At 41.1% G+C, this 21,860-nt stretch overlaps 1 protein-coding gene across 1 annotated transcript in view; it reads right to left on the bottom strand.

The window, feature by feature from the left end:
• Positions 1–8,025: 8,025 nt before the first annotated feature.
• The window catches only part of CSGALNACT2 (chondroitin sulfate N-acetylgalactosaminyltransferase 2), a 30,941-nt gene continuing 17,106 nt past the window's right edge, over positions 8,026–21,860 (bottom strand). The window contains exons 3-8 of the mRNA XM_062001633.1: positions 16,507–16,723; positions 15,876–15,977; positions 14,083–14,261; positions 12,436–12,530; positions 10,987–11,068; positions 8,026–10,024 (exon numbers count right to left, since the gene is read on the bottom strand). Of these exons, the coding sequence (XP_061857617.1) occupies positions 9,732–10,024; positions 10,987–11,068; positions 12,436–12,530; positions 14,083–14,261; positions 15,876–15,977; positions 16,507–16,723 (968 nt within the window). The 3' untranslated portion in view covers positions 8,026–9,731. The remainder of the gene's footprint in view (positions 10,025–10,986; positions 11,069–12,435; positions 12,531–14,082; positions 14,262–15,875; positions 15,978–16,506; positions 16,724–21,860) is intronic.

Here is a 21,860-nt window from a genome sequence, read left to right as displayed (position 1 = left end):
CTTCACTTTTGCCATGGTTATTTTGTCACTTGCAAACTGGTCAAGCTATGAGGCCGCAGCAGAATCAGGGGAATCAACTGTGCACAGCAACATAGTCACAACGAACCAACCGGTTACTTTCTGACTAAAGCTTTTCATTATGTAAGAGGAACACTAAGCCAACAATATGCTGTCAGTTCTAATGCGCTCTCTAAAACAATGTTTTATATACTTGATATCAGACTTGGTACATAGCACCAGTCTGTGCTATGGAATATTTTCACTTCATGAAATGGATTAACAGTTCCACTGTGTGAAAACATTTTATATGTCCTAAGAGTTGAATTTAGGTTTTTTTCCTTCCTTTTAACAGGAAAACACAAATGTTTGCAGCTGCAGCATGCTGCAGGGTTTCCTGTAGCAAAAGTGTTGATGTTTCAACGCTCCAGGACCTATGGTTGCAACCACTACCCTTTTTCATGCTCTGCTTTACAGAAGGAAAGCCATTAATGCAAGATCATGCATGGACTAGACATGCACACAACTGTGAGGAGAATGCAGCTTTCCTGACACACTGCCCCTGTGCTGCCCATGCTACTTCAGGGTTACAAGCCTCAAAAGGCAAATGTTACAAATGCAAGAGCTCTGGAAATCTCATAAGCATTTTTAATCTGTTGAAAACTCTCTAGGGAAGTTGTTTTGGTAACCAAACATCCACAACAGCCTCTCAGAGTAAAGCAGTATTGCTTTCAGTCACCATGGCTCATTAGAAAAGATAATGATATTTACCAGCATTAAGAGGATCAAACAGACAAGAGTCTTCCTGATGGCCAGTTCACACTCATAATTAATATGCATATTACAGCTTTGAAAACTCACTTCTAATTATGTCCTATCCAGTCATTAGGGTAAATTAGCTATTTACACAGGCATAAAAGTAAACAATAAAATGGCTTTCCAGGCACTTCACTGCCATTAGAGCACAACAGTATGACAAGCAGGAACTCAATGCCAGTGAGATATCTTTAGTTACTTTAGCAGCAGCTTGATTTATCAATTTAATAGCTCCCCAAAACCAGCTTTCTTTTCACTAACAACTCGTGTAGCAAAATTCATCTGACTAGTCAGCTGACAACTGCTGTTAGCACATCTTTTGCAGATAAATCATGCCAACAGTCCCTCTTCATTCTGCAATGTCTATAATTGTATGATAACAACTCCAGCTTCTCAACCAATCAGAGGAGCCTGCAAACAGCATACAGAAACACAGTTTTGTCCTATTTGGCTTTCTGTGCAACCATTAAGTAGGGCTGTGTGGACAGTGAGATACTTAAAGTCTTTCTGCAATTGGTTTTATCCTAAACCATTAGTGCATGCTATTAAGGAAGCTTTCAGACCAGTGAGCACACAGGCATCAGCAATAGCTCTTTCCAAATTCTTTCCATGCATGTCTGGAAAGGCAGAGAGAACTGAGTATGCTTCTGGCACATCTGTAAGGGTCCCTGACACTGCAGAGTTTTGCCTTCCCTAACTGCTCCTCAAAGGTGAGTCTTGGAAGAGAGAGGAACAATATTTAGTGGGGTATTTCTGCAGTGATTTGAGGTACAGTCTGAACTGTAACCATTTCTGTAACATTATTCAGAAAGGGCATTGAACGTTTCTGCAATTTCCAAGATTGTAAGTGATTTCTAAAGTCAGCATTTTTGTGTCTTCTTAGTATCACATCCACCTTTTGCAAAGAAAATGGATGCAATTGATTGCTACAAAGTAACTGGGATGTTCATTTATTTTCACAATGGAAGATGAAAAAAACAAGACGTATGTCATGCAGTGAGTGCTGATACAGTCTCAGATACTCTACCTCCTGAAGAAGTGTGGCAAGGAAGAAATTCAAACCCCCAGTACATGCAACATTTATTTAAAAATACTAAGCCAATAAACGTACTGTTTCTAGGATGCATACTTTCAGATATTAAGAATCCTTTAGCTTCTAATAACTAATAATTAAAAGCACTTCTGTATAAAAAGTTTTGTAAGAAACAGTGTTTGGCAACACTAATATAACACAGTTACTTGGTAATATTAGTAGCACCTACCAGAACAAAAACAAACCACACAAAGACCAAAAAGCACACCACAAAAAACCACAAAACAACCAAACTGCACAAACAAACCCTGAAACAATCAAACAAACAATCAAAACTCCAGAGGACTCCTGTTAACAAACTCCACCTCTGTTAACAAACCTCACCTTGATGCAAAGCCTGGAGACCATTTCACAGGATTGAGAGAAAGCTGAATGGCAGCATGAACCCAAGCTTCAGTTTCAAACATCTTCTAGGGGTCAGGAAAGAAACAGTGTTACATTCAGTGGAAGTTCGCTTCTAACACTTCTAAACTTGCCTGCTTAATATGAAGAAGCAAGATACCTTAATCAAACTCTGTGTGGAAGCAGAAGTCCAAGTGAGATCCAACAGAACCTCATGATACAGATAGAAAAGTGTTTAACATCTTATTTAATACTTATGGCATGAGCAGAACTTGCGAAACATTGAACTCTTCATGTCTGTGGACATTATAACTCAGTGTTGAAGAACTAGTCTCAAACTGAGGGGGGGGAAAGACCCAACACCTAAAATACTTTATAGAATGGTAGGGGTTGGGAGGGACCTCTAAAGATCATCTAGTCTAACTCCCCTGCTCAAGCAGGTCCACCCAGATCAGGTCAAAAACATGAAATCCAAGCAAATAATTAATAAATCCAAAACCTAAGCAATTATTTTTTCCCTATATATCTCTTACCTCACTCGTCAAGTGGCATAGCATCCAAGTGTTCCAAGAAGAATTTCATGAGAACCCAACAGCCAAAACTGGGGAGGTAAAAGAGTGGGAGAAAGTATCCTTCCCTGCCTTCCCCTAGCTTGGGTGAGATTACTAATGATTTCTGAGAGGAAAAGCCTCTACAGGAGTGACCACAAAGCTGCACACAGGTACCAGCTCAATCCAATAACCAACAATATCACAGAATCAGAAGGGACCATCCAGTCCAACCCCTTGCCAGTACAGGACCACTTAGAGTAAGTCACACAATATAATCATATCAGAGGTTAACAGTACACAGTAAAATGAAATCACGGTCCTCATGAGGATGTTTATCACCCAGAAGGGTTACCACGGATTAAACTCAGCAGGCAACAACCAGACCACGCAGCTGCTCTCTCCTCCTCACCTCATCAGGACGGGGAGGGGAGAATCAGAAGGAAAAGGTAAAGCTTCACGCGCTAAGAGCAACTTAACAGGAGAGCACAAAGAGAGAAAAAGCAGCCATACCAAGGGCAGAGGAAAGCACGGAGCGAGCAGTGCCCGTGGTTTCTGCTCACCGGCTGCACCCACAGCTTCTGCGCGCCCCCACCGCGGCGCACATATACAGCTCGGGGGAAGTTCACCCCATCCACGGCCAAAGCCAGCCCTGCACTTCACACAAACCTTTAGCATCTGAGCACATGTCTTTTAAATGAGTTACAGTTTACAGATTCAATAGCTGAATTCATTCCTGTAAAGTGTCTAACACCAAAGCGTGCCCTGAGCTGATCTGGACTTCCCTTAATCAAGAACACTCCCTTCACCTCTCTCCCCAATTGCAAATTCCTTGGAAAATTTTACAATTAATGCATAGGACAGCTAAAAACAACAACTTGAAACGATTATTTCTCAATTCAGTGGAGCTGAATGTTGCTATTTAAACAAATGTTTCTATATTTACTACCCTTAGCACTAAAAGGCAGTGACTCTTCCAGGCAAACACAGCTGGCTTCTTACACACAACTTACTTAAAAAAAAAACAAGGGAAGTGTTATGTTATATAAACAGCATCTGCCAAAACACAGCAGGGTCCCACAAGGCTATGGGAGCCTGAGTGCTGACCCTGGGCAGACAGCTGATTCTGACTCCAAAGCATAATATTTTCATTTACCTTAAGACCACCAGCAGGGGTTTTATCTTCTCTGCAGGCACAGCCAGCCTTGGGAAAGCCAAGAGTGAGTCTCCTCTACTGAGTCAGTGATAGTCTGTGCATGGCAAGCACCTGTTTCTGACCCCCTGGAAACATGCAGGTCAAAGTAACCATGACCCAAGATCAAGTCCTCACTGTTCCTCTTTCTCCAGAATCTGCCTGTGGCTCTGACCGAAGGGCCTCAGCCCTTTGAGCTGATGGGGTTTGCGTTTGCACTAGATCTGGCTACAGGGGACCAGCAACAACATGATCCGAGTACCAACAGTGAAGAATTGATGAGCTTGTTCTGTGGACAGAGACATCCTGAGGTTTAGTTTCATGTTTGTTGCTGAACCAGAGTGCAAATCCAGGCCAACGTCCCCAAGAAGAATCTTCAGATGGAACTGGATCAATGGTCTGAGGCTATGTGTGTGAGGTTTAACAAGGCCAAGTGCTAGGTCCTGTATTTAGGCCTCAAAAAACTCAGGCAATGCTAGAGGCTTGGAGAAGAGTGGCTGGAGAGTTTCCTGGCAGAAAAGGATTTGGGGATGTTGGTCCACAGTGGCTGAACATAAGGCAGCAGTGTGCCCAGCTGGCCAAGAAGGCCAATGGCCTGTATCAGACACAATGTGGCCAGAAGAACCAGTGCAGTGATTGTCCCTCTGTATTCAGCACTGGTGAGGCTGCACCTTGAATACCGTGTTCAGTTCTGGGCCTCTCTCTGCAGGAAAGATGCTGAGGGGCTGGAGCGTGTCCAGAGACAGGCAATGGAGCTGGGGAAGGGTCTGGAGCACAAATCTCATGGGCAGCAGCTGAGGGAGCTGGGAGTGTTCAGTCTGGAGAAGAGGAGGCTGAGGGGAGACAGCAGCACTGGTTGCAAGGAGCTTCTCACCAGTGCGGAGGACAGTGATGCCACGGCCTCAGACCTCAGCTGCCCCATTCCCATCACTGACCCAGGAGCTGCGCTCTGTGCGTGGCCACAGCCTGAAGGGCAACACTGTCAGGAGCTGACTCATAACCTCATCTCTGCAGTCTCCTGACGACACTTACAAGCTTGAGATGGGACACTTAGCCAACATCTTCCAGTCATTTAGACCGATTTATGCCTGAAGCAACATGCAGAGTAGATTTTATTCTTCAATGAGAGATTTTCATATCTGAAACATGATTTACTTCCTTTCTTGGGTGAGGTTAAGAAACACCTCCAAGGAAGAGTTATACATTTTACTGGGCAAGAGCAAACCCACTCTGCATTACTGCCTGCAGCAGTAACCAGAACGAGTGACACAGCTGTGTACAAAGACCCATGCTCCCCCTGCAGCATAGCTATGCTAAAATGCAATCAGCAGTACTGGCACAGGCTGCCCAGGGGCTGGGGAGTCTGCTTCCTTGAAGGTCTTCAAGACCCGCCTGGACATGTTCCTGTGTGACCTGATGTAGGTGAACCTGCTTATGCAGGAGGGTTGGACTAGATTATCTGTAATGGTCTCTTCCAACTCCTGCCATTCTGTGATTCTGTGACAACAGTGGCATATGTTACTATCTCTAATTCCTTTACAGAACAGAAGCAATGGTGTGCAATCAACAGACGGTATGGTTAATGGTCTTAAATTACTGCTCTTTGACATGAACTTGGTACTGCTATGAACTTTCTGTATTTCAGCATGAACTATTATGACAAACACAGAAAAAAAGAAAAAAGCTTTATGTGTAGTACATAGCTCATAAGTGCAAAAAGGAGAGGAGCCATAACAAATGAAAAATAGATTGGGTTCTTAAGGAAGGCAGCACATAGACGAGATGATGTGAGATTAGGAGAAAACATGCTGTGAGACACAAGTTTTCAGTATATAGTTTATTTACACAGCACATGTAATTTCTTTTAGGTATGCTAAGGACTGGGGAAAACAAACTGCTCTCTAGATTCATACACTTTTCTTGCCAGTGCTGGTCAACGACTCGACTTTGCATTAACTGCTTGGGAGCATAAAGTGTCACTGTCATTCACAGCCACATAGAAGACACTTGTTATTTTGCAGTAATGCAGCAACAACTGATAAGAACTGCAAAATCTGAGTTGTGAAATGGGCTCTGCTCACGCCTTTCCCCAAGACTATGGCAGAGGAACAAGAAAAAGTGAAGCACTTCCAGAGGACTTTTTGGCAGAAAAAAAAACCCCAAGACCAAGATGACAAGCAGCAGAGGACCAGGAAAGCACTCATCATGTGATGACCTCACAATGTAGTTGTAGATATCTGAACAAGTTTTGGAGCAGTACAATGAACATGGTAATTTTTTCAGCAATTTGTAAGTCTCAACCTTTTCTCTATCTATTTGGGGATCACTAGGGATACATAAAGCACTATGTCCTCCTCTGGGGAATCCCTCTTAAAATAGACATCCATCCGTTTAACACTCATCAGTTAGTTCACTGGAGAACTTGCTTACAGGAAAACGTTGCATCTTATTTTGAACAAACACCTATTAATTCATTGAGGGACAATTCAAAGTAAGAATACTGGATGTACTGTTTTAAATGTAGATAGCCAAAGCCTCTAGTCTAACCCTAAAACAAAAAATACTCGAGAACTATAATAAAACATGCCACACTACTGTAAGACTTGAATTAAAAGCTGTAAGTTTAAGGTAGTTATTTATGTTTTTTAAATGTAATTACACAATCATTTAGAGGCAAATAGGTAGGCAAAATGGACAGGCATTAGGGAGCATGAACTGTACATGATTAGCAGTAATTCCCTGGAAGCACAAATTTAAAATCACGAATAACAGCTTTTAATTTAAGGAACTGATTTAATTTCCAAGGTCAAAGCTGCCAATAAGCTGCCACTCAACCTGTAAAGCACTAATAGAGGTATTTTCCTGCTGTTAATGTTCTACAGATTGACTGTGAGCAGTGAAAACATCTTCCCTGTGGATGCACACAGTGAGGTGTGTGTACTGAATCCGTGCAACAGCAAAAGGCATCCCAGAAGGCTCGGTGCTTCAGCTTATTCCCATTCCTACCACTGGGCTGTGAGTACCTCACATTGACTTGGCACACAGCCTCTACCAGTCTCTCTGGCTTTGGTAACAATGCAAGTGATGGTGCCTGTGCTCTCAATGAGCTGCCCATTACCCAGGCAGTTATTGCACAGAGCAGACCTGCAAGGGCCCACAAAAGTCTGGCACCCTCAGATACTCAGTTACTGAGACTGTTTGTCTCAATACACAACCCTGACATTAACAATTTCTAAGAAACAGTTGGGACTTACTTCCTTTTAACTCTAATGCATTCACTTCCACATTTTGAGACAATGGATGTAAAAACCAAAAGGTTTCAGAAGTGGTTCCTGTTCACTGCATTCAACTTAACTTCCTTGATTGCCCTCCAGCACTGACACCACACAGCGCTTTGGCTTGCACACGTGCTGACAGCTGACACTGTTCTCCTTCCTCACCATGACTAATGAGCACAACCACCCAGTGGAAAACAGCTGAAGGTGGGAGATCTGCTTATCAGCATCAGCAGGCTGCTGTGTTTCCAAAGACAAGGGGATCTTTCTCAGGTAGTGGCTAAGTGGTAAGAGCTGGGCTGCAGCAACCCTTAACATCTCCACGCTACCTGGGTATCTGTTACAGAGCATGCCAAGCTGGGCTGGTGTCTGAGAGGCACTTTTAATGCTTGTTCCTGTACAGCAGAACCAGGACAGCAGTAGCAGCTTTAAGGGCTGGAGTCTCAGTAAAAGGTTTCACTTGTGTTTTTGCCTCAAATCATCACATCTATAGATTTAATCTTTTCCCTCACTATCATTTTTGTTAGGAACAATCAAGATATGGTACAGTAAGATGAAATAACATCTGGTGTAAGTTCAAGTTGTCTGGGGAACTAACTCTGCACTTTCCTGTCTGACCTGGGTAGTAACTTGAGACACAAACCTGACCTGGTTGAACTTCTTTCTGCAAACACTGTTACTTCAACCCAGCGCATCATCTGCCTTGTAAAATATCATTGCAAAAGCTTATTGCAAAGAAAAAGCTTCCAACAACTTCTCAAATGCAGAAATTCCATTTATTATATTGAGAACATCGATTGCAAGAAGTCTTGCAACACATTCTCTTCACTCTAAGTACAATACAGTACACTGTTTTCCACAATAAGTTACAGAAAGGCAAAATTTTATGTACATATAAAAAGGATCAGTGCCCAGAACTATTTGCACAGCATATCTGCTATTGAGAAATCAACCATTGAAGTTTTTTAGTTGCCTTCAGAATTCTTGAAGTAAATTGAATTCACAAACTGCTCTTCATTACCTGATTTGAAAAGGGTTTTCAACTAATTTCTAAATTCAGTGAAGACCATGCAAATGGCTTAACCACTGAACTGGCATTCTCAGCATTCAGTCTATAAACAAAGGTGTTAGAAGTGAGGCATGCCATATGGTAGCATATAAGACAACATGGAGAAAAATGACCTGCCTGCATTGGAAATGTTTATGCATCCCAAAATAACCAAAAGGGAAGTAGCAAAGTAGGAGTGCCATTGTAAAAGGCACTAATATGAGACCACAGCATAATTTAGCTTATGCATGCTCAAAAAAAGCCCCCAAAATAAAGAACCCAAAATAAAGCACACTCCTGAAAAAAAACCCAACCCCAAACCCTAAAAACCCCCTAAAACTGAAAAAGCGAACAATAAGGCTACAGGATAATCAGTGGAATGGAAAGCACTGTATGAAGAAGGACTGTAATACCAGCACTTGCTTTTTCAGTCACTGAAACAGCTAAGGGTATATGACTGCCTCCCAAACATATGCCAGAAAAAGCAAGCAGAAGGACATTGGCAAGTGGGCCTCTAATAATGTATATGAAAAAATGGTTCCTCAGCTTAAAGGATGAAGATAGATGTAGGGGTAAGGCTTTTGAATAAGGAGGAGTGGGGCCAAGAATCTTTAACCAAACACGTTTAATAGCACACGTTTATAGATGGGACTCTGATGTGGCATCTACTGTGGGAAAAGGCCAGACCCAGAAACACCCGACTGGAACGTCCCCAACTTGTCTGATCCATCACTAAGATAAGAAGGTGGTGTCTCTTTTGCAGTGTGAAATTATGTTACATGCTCTAAAATTCCACTTGAAAAGATTTTCACACCCCTCCCCCTTCACATTAATTGTATATTCAACCATGTGAATGTCTATTAATACAGCAAATGCAGCACCAAGCCCTGGCTGGGAATTCTGTGACCCCTGGTGTACCAGTCAGCACGTCCAATACACCACCTTTCACGGTGAGATTCGTTCACACCTTTCTCTTGCTTCAACAACAGAGTGTAAGGACAGTATCCTTCTAAAGTCACAGTGCAGTGAGCCAGACAGACTGAAAATATTCCAGGCGACACAAAAGATGACTTAATTAAACACTTAAAGTAATGCAAATGTAAAAATTGAAATGTACCATGTGGAAAAAGTGTTGAGTTGTACATTCCATTGATTCTTTCCAATCATTACTGAAGACACTTTCCTTGGACTACTTAGGCATTTCCATTTATTTGAGGTGCTTGAACTTGCAAGATACGTAAGGTAATAGCACATCAGTCAAAAGAATCACTCTGAAAACAAATAGAAGAACAAAAGAAAACCCCTCTAAACTCTTCTTCACTGAAAAAGAGAGGCACTGCATTTTTAAGCTGAATTAAGGCTGTCAGATGATGCTGGTTGGTTGTGAATGGGAAGTCAGCAAACGCCAGAGGTGTGCCGTTCAGCCCACAGCTTCGCTGTTAGTCCTGTAAGCCTGCTTCCGGAGGTGAGTCTCGATCTCCTCCCTGAACACCAACATCCCGAGGTGGGAGTGAGAGGCCTCGTTCATGGCTTTGGACTGGATGCACATGCGATACTGCTCTGGAGTGAGTTCGTCTGCACAATGCTTCTCGTGCCAGAGGTGGAAGAGACCAGGCACTGGTGTCCTCACCACAATAAGGTCCCCATGCAAGTACTTTCTGTAAAGGTGCACATCCTCACCGCCCCAGCCTTTCACTTCCAAGTCAAAACCCCCTACAAAAACAATATCAGAAACCATTATTTTGGCTCACAGGCTAGATGCAAGGTAAAAAACAGTCACACTTCTTGTTTAATATGTTACCAGATCTGCTATGACATACCAAAAATTCTGGAGCAATTAAGTTCTCCATGGCACATAGAGGGAGAAGAGCTTCAAGCATACCACATCCTTCGTGGTGGAAATTGCCCAGGACACAGATCATGCACTGCTGACTTCAGAAAGTCTCCGAGAATAGTGTCTCCAAATCACGTTATGCATGACATCCCACGTGACAGCTGCAGAAAACTGCAGGCAAACCTCACTGGCTATGCTTTTGCATTATTTTTAGCAATCATAATGGATTTTAGCAGCTGGAAAATTAAGCAGTCATGCACCATACAAAAAGTCCTTTCTAGCAATGCCAGCAATTAGTCCATAGGTCACAACTCAAAAAGGTGGATTAAGGAAAGGAACTCGTTCCAGTGTTTTAAGTTCTTCTGCCTTTCCAGGACCATCACGAAAAACTGACCCAGACTCACACACAACTTCCAAGATGGGTCTTATGTCACATTCAAGCACACCAAGCTGTTCTCAGATTTAACAGCACGCCACAAGAGGGTGCTCAAGCATCTATCTACAGTCTCAAACTACTATGCTCGAATACTCAAGAATTCGAATGCTTCTTTGTCTATGTCGGTGGGACACGTGTCTTAAACTTGATTTATTTGCCTCAGACAGTCACAAAGTACAAGAAAAAAGAGATTTTAGAAGTTCTAGAGCAAAGTGTTGTTACAAAACAATACTGTGACTTCAACAAACACTCCTCAGATGATCTCACTGGTGAAACTTAAACAAGTCTGACTGCTGGGCTTGGGAATGTAATAAAAGAAATAAAATGTATTACTTTCCAGTTGTCAGATGAGAACAGAGAAACCATTTCTAAACACTGATCTTTTATGTTTTAGTGTCAACTTACCAACAGTCAGAAAGTCTGTCCGATACTGACAAGTCATCCCAAAGCCAAAATCCCGCCAGAAACCAGAATCCTTCTTGTGTACCTGGCATTTTAAAACAATAGCATTTTGAAATGAAAAAATACATCAAAGGAGGCAAGTTACACTTGCTTTTGTACAAAGCTAAGCTCCTCATCATCATTGGCTCCGTGCAGGGCACGGCATAAAACATCTCCAGTGTTTCTGTCTCATGCACAGAGAGACATGGGCTTCCTAATTAGCTGCTATTCATTTCACCTCTTGCCATCTGATTCCAAATGCTTAGTTTCCACATTTACCTTTGTCACACTACCTCTGTTTTCTATGTATCTGCTCAGAGGAGGCAGTAAATCTTTAGCAGTCTATTGCCAATTCATCTGATACTCCAATTTCTACCTGGTTTCTAAAGTCAAGTTGGTCTCTTGTTCTGATGTGACAAGAACAGTATGGTTTCTGACCTCAACCACACAACTTGAAGTTGTCAGCATCAAAAATTAAACGGCAGAGCCCCTGGGCTGGAGATCACTCCTCTCTCAGCTCACTCCTCTCTCCACTGTGATGATCTGGGGCTATAATATGCAAAAGCTTCCCTCCTACTTGTTTTACTTTCAGTGCAGCTGTGTTGAAATCTCCCTTCTCTTCTCCAAATCTGTCAGGCTCAGAAGTCCCAGCTACAAAAGCTAATTTCTTTTACACAGTCTCTTAAAAATGTCACAAGCTGGAGACTGACCAGGGTTGTGTCTTCTTCAGGCAGGAAAGATGCTGAAATTCTTTCTCCTGAATCCCCAGTTATCCTTAAACCTATTCTTTTGAATGTTTGCAGGCTTTATTTATTATTTTGACTACAAGCTTCCCTAGAAGCAGTGTTTCTCATTCCAAAAGCAAGATGACATTCATATAACTGACCACGGTTCCAGCAGATGTTGGATGACAAAGGTAAAGAAACCATCTGCACGGAGTAGAATATGAAGAAACCAACTGCCTAGACATCTCACCCCACCTCTTGAGCCCATATAGCACACTTCCTGCAGCTACCATTTGGGAGTTAGTAGAGTGGATACAGAGGCAAGCTTATCAAGCACCACTCAGAGCTTTTGTCCTTTCACCACTTCTTTCTTTGCCAGATGTAAAATGAAAGTGCTGTTATATTATGTCACCAACTTCCTAATATGCTGGCTTTTCAAGCCAGAATTAAGAGATAGATTAGAACTACCAATTTCATTTGATTAGGAACAACACTAAGTAGAAGTTCAAGTTTATCTAAGAATAAGTTTAAGCTTTTCTTCCAAGTGCTCTGCCCATAATTGAGACAAGTGTTTAGATACATGCTGCCAAAGGTCATAAGATAGTCTGTTTGGGATATCAAGTTCCACTTGATTTTGTTTTAATACAAAGCACAACTAATTCTATCCAGAATAAATCACTCTGCTTACCAGTTGCTGCTCCACAGGGGGTGGTAGATCTTGGTTGGCATAGACAATAGCAGGATTATAAAGGCTGAATACCACAGGATAAAAAACCTTTTTCCCTGGAAGTCAAAAGGTAATTGTTACTCACTGTGGGCAACTTTCTCAAAGCAAGAGGAAACCAGAAATAGTCTCTTGGTGTGAAATATTAGCTATTAACCACCTAGTGAAGACAAATAAATATAAGGTCTACCTGCTAGGACTTCCCATTTTGATAGCCCACGACATCTAATGAGGCAGAGTCCATAGGATAAAAAAATCCCAACATAGTCTATAGGCATACATTTCTATATATATAGTTATACATATTGATATACATATAAAATATTATATATCTATTGTATATCACTAGATGACAGGGAAAAATCCCTGCAATAAATTTGTTAGCTTTGCTTGGACCCACTTAATGGAATGAAGTAACACCTTGCACAGCTTGAGTTTTACAAGCGTGCCTTTTCCCACAAGTTTTCAGAAGTCTGTACATCCAAGATGTCCTGCGAGGGCATTAAAGCATCATGAGTATCCCAATTATGCTGTGACACCACTTCTATACCTATTACAGAAACCAAGATTCTGCTTCAAGCACCTCTTGCATTGCCAGTGGTACAAAGGTATCAACAACAGTCCACAGGAATACTCAGTACTCTCATTCAGGCAGGAACTGTAAATGTGAGAGAAGCATTTTGAGGTCTCCCTTGAAGCAGAAGTGACAAACTGTCAGGATGAATTGTCAAGCAGTCTCTCAAACTTCCTTCCCCATGAAAGCTCACAAGATGGTCCTCTTTAAAGTTCTTCCAATTACTCACACAACTTGTTTCATGAAGTGCAGAGATAAGACAGAAATGAAAGAAAAAGCAAGAAACAGGATCCAAATATCTGGCTTACAGTAGATTTTTCTTGCCTATTATGTGAAGGAAAGGTATCCATTCCAAATTGACATTTGGAGAAAACGGTTTCTGGCTGCATCAAATCTGGGATAGAGCAAGCATTAAAAAACCCCAAACCAAACAAATGTTTGACAGGAGAAGGTCTTAACTAGTACACTTGTTAACTCAAGAAAGCTTTATCCTTCTTGGCAGAAGCTTGTAGAACAAACAAGCTTCACACAAACTTGAGAAAAATGGTCAGAAAATTGCAGAGCCTGGGATGTAAATATGGAACATTTGCTCCGTCTCTGTAAGGAGCACATTGAGCAGCTCTGCTGAAAGCCGTTTGTGTTTGATGTGTCTTGGCCGTAAAAGTGAGAGAAGACATAAACCAAACTTGTTTGAGTTACTTCCACAGTAAGTGCTGCAATGACTTCTATTATACATACAGTCACCCTGTCCAGCTTTCTTTCAGACTGACAAATCTCAAGAGAATGTGATAGCTGTATGTATTGGTCAAAAGAGACAACATGTTGTTAAAGCAAGCTACACTAAGGCAGAAGTTATTTCTCACTCTAAATACCACTGTCTCTTGTGCACAGAGAACCTTTCACTTTTCATTTTCCTAGGTGCAGGGTAGTGAATAAGCTCTACCACTTGTTAGTTTTCTCTGTGCTCAACACAGATCTGTCAGTTTAAGGCAAACAAGATGACAAGACTCCATTAGAGCAACTGTAAAGCAATGTACCTGGCTCAGCATTTAAGCGACAACTGTTGAGGAATTCAGCTGTGAAATAAACATCCACATCGCAGAAGAACATGAGCACTTCCCCCTTTTCCCAGGCTCTGGCACCCACGTCGAGCCCCCGGCCTCGGTTAAACTCCTCACTCAGAGAGACGAGCGTGTAATTGTGGAAGTTAGTTTCTCTAGAAGAAAAATAGAGCCAAACCCAAAGTAAATCCATGCTGGGGGGCAGATGGGACCATTTTCAGCATTTTACAGTAATTTTACTGTACAGCATTTTACACTTTTTCAGCATTTCACAGTGATTTCACTCTGGACATTTTTTACAAGCCAGTGATATCATCAGAATGAGGGGAAAAAACCCAACCCTGTTGCACTCATTTGTCTTAAAATAAGACAAAAATAAGTGTCAGAGTTCAGACACTGTAAAAAGATGGACCTCAGTCTCACTTCACAACTTCACTGTGCTTCCAAACTCATTAGGCAAAGGTCATCTGTCTGGTGATGCCACCATAACCCAGTCAGTTGGCTTCTCCTCGCTGTCTCATGCCAGCAGCATATATCACAGAATCATAGAATCTTAAGGGTTGGAAGGGATCTAGAAAGATCATCCAGTTCAACCCCCCTGCCAGAGCAGGACCACACATGCCTCTACTTGTTGCATAAGAGGGAAGGAGCAGCAAAGGGAGACTGGAAATATAACTCGCAAATATCTTCAAATAAAGTTAAATGTCTACTTTGGAGACACTTAAGCAGCCAATGCTTGCAGAGAATAGACTGAAGATGCTCATCCGTATTTTCTTAATGGTGTTAAAAAACAGCTAAAAACCAGATAAATGTACAGTGAGTTTGCAGTACTGAATCTAACTCAATGAGAGGACATCTCACAGGGAGCATGGCAGAGCAGCCTCAGCAATACAGGCAATTGGCACTCAGCGAGCTAGATGCCAGGGAATCTCTGTGGGAGGAAGGCAGAAACACTTCTTCGTTCCCAGAAGGTGTCTGTGCATGCTGCCACATTTTAAGCCAGTGCCACCATAGCCTGTGCCCAATACACTCATTGAGCATTGTGAGATGGGGTTATCTGGGAGCCCAGCTTGTTCTTGCCTACCAAGGGTAACAGGCTCCCAGCTCCGGGACAAACACAAGAGCTCGGGCAGAGAAGGAGCCCCTTAGCTACATGTTTATGGACACTATTACCTATCAAACCCCTATGGAAAAACAAAAGCAACATTTGGGAATTTTCCTACTGTAATGCAGCACAACCAAACAGTGTTTCAAGCTGGTTTATAGCAGAAGCTAAGTATGGGACCAACTACCTAGTACCTAGAGAACAGAGAGCAAAGCCTAACTTGTCACACTCTGCAGCCCCCCAACCTACTTAAAATTTCTCTTTCTTAGCATGAAATAAAATTGAATTTCCAGTGAAAGAACTACTGAAATGCACATCTCAGTTTCAAAGAACTCAGATTTTGATCAATCTGTTAGCATGACTGAATATTCAACTGCAAAACTTACCCCTGTTGTTTTTTGGACTGTCAGATAGAAACCTCAAAGCCACTGCTGTTAGTCTTTTTTGGCCTATAACTTGACTTTAGTATTCTTCAGGAGACTTTTGCAACTGCAGCTGTGAAATGCCAACCAAAAAATGGCTTACTGTAAATGATGTTTACTTGTCCTATTCATCTGTAATGGACTACAAAATTATTCTACTGTTTCATCCTTAAAAGAAGAACCCAAACCATTTTAAATGCCAATCAATAGAGTTTGTACTGACACTGGATTGACAGACTTACCTAGCTACAGATTCTAGGATGCTTTTTACTTCTGATAGCCCATCTTGTCCAAAATACACCACTGTGAGGTGAACACGCTTATCCTGATGAATACACACATCCCTTTAAGCACAAAGATAAGCTGATATTAGTAATCACTTGCAACACAACAAAAGCATCAGGTACAGAAGATATTGCATTTAAAAGCACTGTCAGATTTAAGTATTCTGGTCAGACTTCAACTGGCTTCTCAAGCAAACATGGAAAGATGTTTTGCCTTTTCTTTCCTCATCTTTCCCATTTGAAGGTTCCAATACTGTGTGTCTCATTCCAACATCTTACTTATAAAAGCAAGGGCTCAAAAACTGTTGTAAATACAGGAACAGTGTTCAAGATCATCCATGTCCAGGTTCACAGGGACCCTGGCATTCAGTCTTAAAAGAGGTTTTGGTGCAGTTTGAGAATCTCTTACATCCTTCCAGGAGGAATATTTTCTCTATACAATTGATTCAATTACAAACATTCCAAGGCAATTCCACACAATGTCGGAATCATTAATTCTGTCACACATCCACCAGGAAATACATTTGGAAAATGAAACAAAAGACTGTAAACCAGCAACATAGCTCACTAGATAACCTCATGCACCTACCTAAAGTTTTGCATAAATTGTGCAAATGCCTCAGTTCTTCCAGCAAGAGGGACAATAATGTTAATGATTGATCTAGAAATATCGACCGTTTCACTCTTCACTTTCATGAGGGGTCCAAAAGGTCGGAACAAGGTGACATGCCTGTATTCCATGCCATCCATCTTCTTATAAAACAGCTCATACTGTGTCCCCTTATCTCTTTCTGTACGATAGTAACCTGAAGAATAAGTCACACAAGTAATTTGTGAAGTCAAAGATCCCAGCAATTTTATGTCAGAAACACCATTTTTCCCCGAGAGCTACAAAGAAGTGAAAAATAAAGCTTTTGCAGGAAAGCTTCTGGGATTATCCTAAAAACAATCAAAAAGTCTACAAACCACCAGTTATCATAACCACCCTCCTATGTTCTTAGGCCAAACCTGAAAAACAGTCTCAATCTCCAGCTTCCCCTTCTTAGGTTTTATGGTCCCACCATCAACTTCTCAGGCAGAATTAGTTGAGCCTTCCCAAGGAAAATGGAATTCAGCTACTTGTTATGGAAAAGGATGGCTGAAACCTAACCCTGCCTGTTCTTAAGCCCTTCAGTGAGGATCCTCCCCTGGGCTAGTCCACAGTAAAACCTGAGATCACCTGGCCAGTAATCAACACAACACAACGTGGGCAGAATGAGTGACACGACTTACTTGACCAAATGTGTAAAATCTGAAATGTACTAGTTCAATAAGTACCCACATGATAAAAGCTGGGATGCTTTAAAATTGTTTTCACTGCTGACCACTAGCTAGAGTGCCTGCTATCCTATACATAAGGATGTAGTGGCATTACACAGTTGCCAATAGCTTATCTTTAATCAAAGCATAAGCTTAGACGTCAGCCTACAACAGAAGGCTGCAGCACAGAGTAAAAGTTCCTAAATGAAAGTAACTTAATAAAACAACCCCACTGCTGTAACTTCATAAAGACCTTAACATGCAAGTCCAAATCTGAGCAATGTCCTGTCAGCCTTCAGTTGCTGGAGTATAACATTCCAAACTTCTGAATCTCACCATCCTACCAGTGCCACACTTACTAAAAATGTGGCAAGTGTGGGTTCCTTGAGTTATTCTCCTTGCTATGAGACAACCTCCATAGGTAATCTACTAATTTGAAAACACAAAAACCCAGAATTGAGAACAGACAAAAAAAAAAACCAAATCCACATCTGCTTTACTCCTTAGTGGGTTTAGGCTTTTAACACTCAGGACTGACTCATGTAATAAAACCTGCTACCTCACCTGCCAACTAGCACACACCAGCTGCCATCCATAATAGAGCTCTATAAGCAATGAGGTAAAAAGCAGCAGAAATAATTTAACAGCTGTTACTCCTGGTCCAAGAAGCTTTAACTCCCTTTGCAGAAGTTCCGTTTCTCAACCAAACAAACTGAATCTTAGGAATACTGGGCATCAATTATCAAAGTAAAAAAGCTGTTCATCTATTGCAGTGAATACTCTTTCTTCTTTTACAACTAGCAAGGAAATGTTTAGGCAATGGAATTTAAGACATATGCCCTATTTTTTCTTTTCATGTGTTAAAATTCCTTGTTCAAGTTCCCAGGACAGTTTCTGGTCTTACCCAGGACACATTAAACGGGGTGTCTGCATGACAAACAGCCCACACTGTTCTATGGATGGCAAGGACTCTGGAAGACTTATAACTTTGAGCTTACAGCTTTGGAATAAACAATTTTTACACGCCAAGGACATTTCGGGTGGGGAATCCTCCCTTGAGATTCAGACCTAAAGATAGCTTCTGGACTTTGCCCGGTTCCAACTGGAAATAGAGAAACAAAAGCAGTTCAATCAAGCAGCCAGCACTTGAATACTGGTAGACACTCAATAACAAGACCTTTATTAGAGATTAACTAAGTGCTAATTAGCTTCTGAAAATATGCTAATGTCTTTATTTCCCAAAGGTTAATTTTAAGTGTCTATTCAATAGAAAAGGCTTTAATCTCTTGCTAAATTGAACCAGTTATGCTGACAAATGTAACCCAAATAAGCTGGCTACACTAATAGTAAAGTACAGATATCCATGAAGGCTTCTCACCGAGTTTGGCATCACTATTCAAGCCTTTGTGACAGGCTTCTAAAGAAAGACAATGGATAGAGGGAATGTTATGATGCTTTTCTCATCTTACTTATACTAGCTTTCTCAATATTATCAAAGACTCAGTTCAAATCTATTTTTAATCCAGGACTATCTCAGAATGGCCAATTCAGCAATTATGTTCATTGCTTGTAGTCCTAGAACCTTTTGTTTGTGAAAATGTAATACTGAAACTGCAGAACAAAACTTGCTTTTAAGGTCAGGTTTTTGTTCTGATAATGTTAGAATTCGGGAGGTTGCAGCAGAGCAAAAAGGTAACAACGCAGCAAATGGAGTCCTGCAGAGCTGAGAAACTCTCTGGTTTTCTCCTCATCAGCAGAATGGGTGAATTGAGCCTGGTGAAAAAGAATTTGGAGCTTTCAGAAAGTATCTTCACTGTTGCAATCAATACTTGCAAGTCTTGGTTTTTACTTGGTGTTATTACTGGAAGCCTGCTAATAACCACGACTAGGCAGAGCTGCCCCAGCCGCATCACCTGTGAAAAACTCCAAAACACATTTGGTCATTACTTTGTTTTGCAAAGCTCGAAAAACCCCACAGCAGTTGTGGTAACACTTGAACAGGCTGCACCATATCGTGGATACAGCTTCCTTGCACCACTGGTAGAAGGCAGGGTATCTTCATGTAGAGACCAGGGAAGCTGAGCATGCAGTAAAAAAGCTGCATCAACAGTTAAATCAAGGGTGCAGAGCAAAAAAAGGAGCAGCAAGAACATTAGCACCCATGAGCTTGTATTTTGAAGACTTTTAGCTCATGTGGTATTAGAGTAATAAAAACCCAATTGATTCAGACTACCATGTATTATTGAGTAATTAAGTGGATGTCTTCAGAACAGTTTCTTTAGGAAATGTCTGTTTATAAAGTAGACAAGGCAGATTAAATTTAAATACATATCATTCTTTGTTGTCACAAGTGACTCCAGTAGAGGTAAATCCTAAATACAACAAGAAAAATATCTCCTGATGCTTTTACAAATCAAGATGCTGATATTCCACTGAGTGGGGAAAGACTATGTAAATGCTGGGAAAGAACTTCAGATATTCAGTGGTGATGAAGAGATACCATAAGGTAAAATTGCATAAAAGCTAAGATTCTAAATTTATTTCAACAGCCCTCAATTTCTCTAAGGATTTACTAATGCACCCTGAAGTACATACCACAAAAAATTACTAGACTAAACCTTGAGCTAGGTATCTTACAAATCTAGGAAAAAAGTTAAAATCATTCCCAGAACCAAACAATCACCTGAATAAAAAGTCAGCCTATTGAGGTAGGAAGCTGGAACACCTGTAGAATAAAAATGCCCGTTTCTAGCTTAGCTTGTATTTGTGACACAGTTTTGTGGGTAAGTTTTTGTAGGTATACCTGAAGCAGTTTGGAGAAAAAAATTCCTGCAAGCCAGAACAAAAGCATAATCAATTTATATTATGTATAAAATACAACGGCTCTGTATTAACTAATGAAGTATCAGTTCTCTCTTTTGCTCACCCCTCCTCCAAGTAATCCCTGCACCAAGTTTCTCAGCCTCGTTTCCAATTGCATAAAACTTCAGTCTTAGTCCCAAATCACTTAATAGAAAATAATCTTTCACAATCGAAGGATACAGAACTGAAGTGACAAACTATTTGACTTTAAACACTTTATCTGAATGAGCAATGGTAATTCAGCAATAATTTACTTGTGTTCTTGGTGCACTTACAGGAATGGCTGTGACTTCAGTAGATACGTCACATCTGCTATGAAAGTTGAACCCACCAGCCTATGATAGTTTAAGGGAGCGGTATTCTCTAAGTGGAAGGACATCAACCTTCCAACTGCACTTCCATCAAAAAGGATGCAAAACCTGCCAAGCCAGGCAGTGCACTAGAGCCCAGCCGCAGGGCTGCAGGCTGAGTGACCTGCAGGTACCACTTCCATTTCTCTCAAGTTTTGGAATAAAAGAAGAAAGAAAAACATGTCAATATTCAGATGAAGCCTTTTTTTTTTTTTGACTGATGTCTAAATTAGGCAGTCATATTCTCATATACACATAAACACAGAATAGCCACCCAACCCACAACTCCTGCCTGAAACAAGACACTGATAGGTATCACTATGGCTAGTTGCTAAGACACTCATGAGCTACAGCATAAAAATACTTTTAAGTGCTGTGTATTTTTTTTCTACAGTTCCTGAACTTATGTTTGAAGAAACTGCCTTTACAATAGAAATGAACTAGTTCGGCTTCTGAAACCAATTATCAACATACCGTTGTAGAGGTATAAAGACAGTTCTAAGGTCCTACACTTCCAGAGTTTCTGGGAAGTCTGCAGTCATTAAAAGCAGTACAGGAAGAAAAAACTGTAACAAGCAGCATCTAAAACAGCAAAGGAAAAGCAGCTGCACACTTCATATAAAAAAGAAAACAAAAGACTGACAGAATGAGTGCTTCCAGACAAAATAATGCTGGTTTAAGTGAGAATTGTACTAAGAGCCTAACACTGCACTAGCTGTGTTACACTGAGGCAGCTGAGTGGATTCTATGCCCTGCTCCACATTCTGGCATGAAGAGTACTGGCAATAAACTTTAAACACAGTAGTTGTTAAAAGCAGATATTTTTTGTGCTTCATTCCAATGACATCATCCTAGACTGAAAAAATTGATTATTCAAGGCTAACAGTGCCTTTCTCCAGCATGTATTTGCTTAATAGTACAGACACCAGTACAACTGAGATCCGAAATCTCTTTTACAGTAACACTTATAACATGGTCCACCTTTTGTTTTTATGGCAGCATGAGCTGTATTTAATACTGTAAACACAAAATAGGTTCTAGGGCAGTTTTTTATAATCCTTATGTCCCTCAGCATTATACTGCACCTCAAAAGCCAACTTCTACAGGAATTACCTCAATGCAACTTACAGGGTGTCACTAAATTCCAAAAGCATAACTGCTCTTTTTGTTTTCCTAGTAATGTCTTCTGTAATTAGATTTACAAGCACTGAAAGAGAATTTAGCAGAGAACAAGAGAACAGTTCAGGTTGCACAGCTTAATGAACTCTGTAACTAGTGTACCACAAAGGGTCTCTTCAGGACATAAAGTTCATCAGCTGACATGACCAGAACATGTTAGGCTACCAACGCTTCCCCCTCCAATACGAGTAAGCCAGCTCTATGTGAGTCAAAAGCCTGAACAATAACTGAAAGTGGCATAGAGATGAATGAA

The sequence above is a fragment of the Colius striatus genome, chromosome 8, assembly GCF_028858725.1.
Source record: "Colius striatus isolate bColStr4 chromosome 8, bColStr4.1.hap1, whole genome shotgun sequence".
Taxonomy (NCBI): domain Eukaryota; kingdom Metazoa; phylum Chordata; class Aves; order Coliiformes; family Coliidae; genus Colius; species Colius striatus.
Note: the sequence above shows the minus strand (reverse complement) of the source record. Positions and strands in the feature narration are given on the sequence as shown.